Source organism: Notothenia coriiceps, unplaced genomic scaffold (genome assembly GCF_000735185.1).
Source record: "Notothenia coriiceps isolate Sejong01 unplaced genomic scaffold, NC01 NC01_scaffold00022043, whole genome shotgun sequence".
Classification (NCBI taxonomy): domain Eukaryota; kingdom Metazoa; phylum Chordata; class Actinopteri; order Perciformes; family Nototheniidae; genus Notothenia; species Notothenia coriiceps.
Window position 1 is genome coordinate 20,101 of NW_011354744.1, and position 1,812 is coordinate 21,912.

The 1,812-nt window shown below is 45.0% G+C and overlaps 1 protein-coding gene across 1 annotated transcript; it reads left to right on the top strand.

Moving 5' to 3' along the window:
• Window positions 1-239: 239 nt before the first annotated feature.
• LOC104953653 (long-chain-fatty-acid--CoA ligase ACSBG2-like) lies at window positions 240-1,336 on the top strand (the record flags this gene model as incomplete). The annotated part of the gene is made up of 3 exons (XM_010780622.1): window positions 240-445; window positions 793-1,035; window positions 1,119-1,336. Coding segments are annotated over exons 1-3 (598 nt in total), but the record flags the coding sequence as incomplete, so codon positions are not given.
• Between the last annotated feature and the right edge of the window lie 476 nt (window positions 1,337-1,812).

The window sequence follows — 1,812 nt, forward strand, 5'->3', positions numbered from 1 at the left end:
CAGCAGCTGATACAAAAACATACATGCAGTGTGTTGTTGATATTTTCATAATATTAAATGATGGGTTTCTTTCCATCTAACCATCAACCCCTCTACAAATTCATGAACATATCCTGAGGGTAGCCCTATGTATGTGTTAGTGTATGATATTTGCATAATTATTATAATTGTAGTTCTCCAAAGAATGTTGTGGTGGCTGATTTAATGTGATGTGCACTTTGAACTGCATTTGCCATTATGAGTAAAACTCTCTTTTGTTGCAGGGCTCTCTGGTAAATACTTTGAAGGAAGTGCGCCCCACGGCCTTCATGGGGGTTCCACGTGTCTGGGAGAAGATGCAGGAGAAGATGAAGTCTGTGGGAGCCAAGTCCTCCACTGTGAGGAGGAAAATTGCTGTCTGGGCAAAAGATGTCGGCCTGCAGACTAATCTGACCAAGATGAATCAGTATGTACATGTTATGAAATTACAGTCTTTTATATGTTGTTATTGCTTCCCTCTACATGGTGATTATAAGAATATTGTAAAAGTACATTTTTGGGCATCTAGGCACACATGGAGAATAACAATTATGTGAGCCTGTTTAAGTAATTACACAACATGAGTCTACAAACAAACTGAGATTTGAGCTAAATGCTAACATGCTGATGCTCGCTAAATGCTAACATGCTGATGCTAAGCAGGTGTACTGAGCCAAGTACAGCTGTATTTTTGAACCAATAAAGGCGATGGATGGAAAAACATGCTGTCTGCGTGGCTCATAACACTCACATTTGTGTTTTTTGTCTCCTCAGTAGCGGAGCAGCTGGCCGCACACCGCTCAGCTATAAATTAGCCAAAAAGATAGTGTTCAAAAAGGTGCGTAAGGCTCTGGGCCTGGACCGCTGCACCAAGTGCTACACGGGGGCTGCTCCCATCACCAAAGACACCCTGGAGTTCTTCCTCAGCCTGGACATCCCTCTGTTCGAGCTGTACGGCATGAGTGAGAGCACCGGGCCCCACACCATCTCCATCCCGGAGGCCTTCAAGATCACCAGGTACGTTTTACTTCTAAATCTGACACAGAACCAATCCATAAGTTATGCCTGGTGGTGAAATGAAAATGTTGAATGTGTTGCAGCTGTGGTAAAGAGATCCCGGGGTGCAAGACGAAGCTGCACAACCCAGACGAGGAGGGGAACGGAGAGATCTGCTTCTGGGGCCGTCACGTCTTCATGGGATACCTCAACATGGCCGAGAAGACGGAGGAGGCTCTGGATGCAGAGGGCTGGCTGCACTCCGGTGACCTGGGCAAGCACGACGAGAACGGGTTCCTCTTCATCACTGGAAGAATCAAAGGTACATTCTATATTCCTTGTAGAGCTTCACAACACTCAAACAAGTGTATTGTTTACTACATATGGTGAGATCCTCCTTTACAGCCTCCAAACATACTATTGGATATCTGTTACAGGGTTCGTACGGTCATTGAAAACCTGGAAAAGTCATGGAAATTCAAAATGCAAATTCCAGGCCCTGGAAAAGTTATGGAAAACAATATTTTTCCCAAAGTTTTGGAAAAGTCATGGAAATGTAACTAAAGTTGCGTCAAACATAATTTACATTTTACCTAATCGCCGAAATAATCTGCGGTCGCGAGCTGTTATGTGCCATCATGACGCGCATGGTGTTATTTTTTAATATATGAAGCGAGAGCTGTGTGCTCGAGTCTTCCTGCCTGTCGGGCCGGCTGAACTCTGCTGCTCCGGGATGAGGGTCAGCTACCTTATCTACGGTGCGTTCGTTAACTGCGGAGTCACTGTGGCACAGACTGC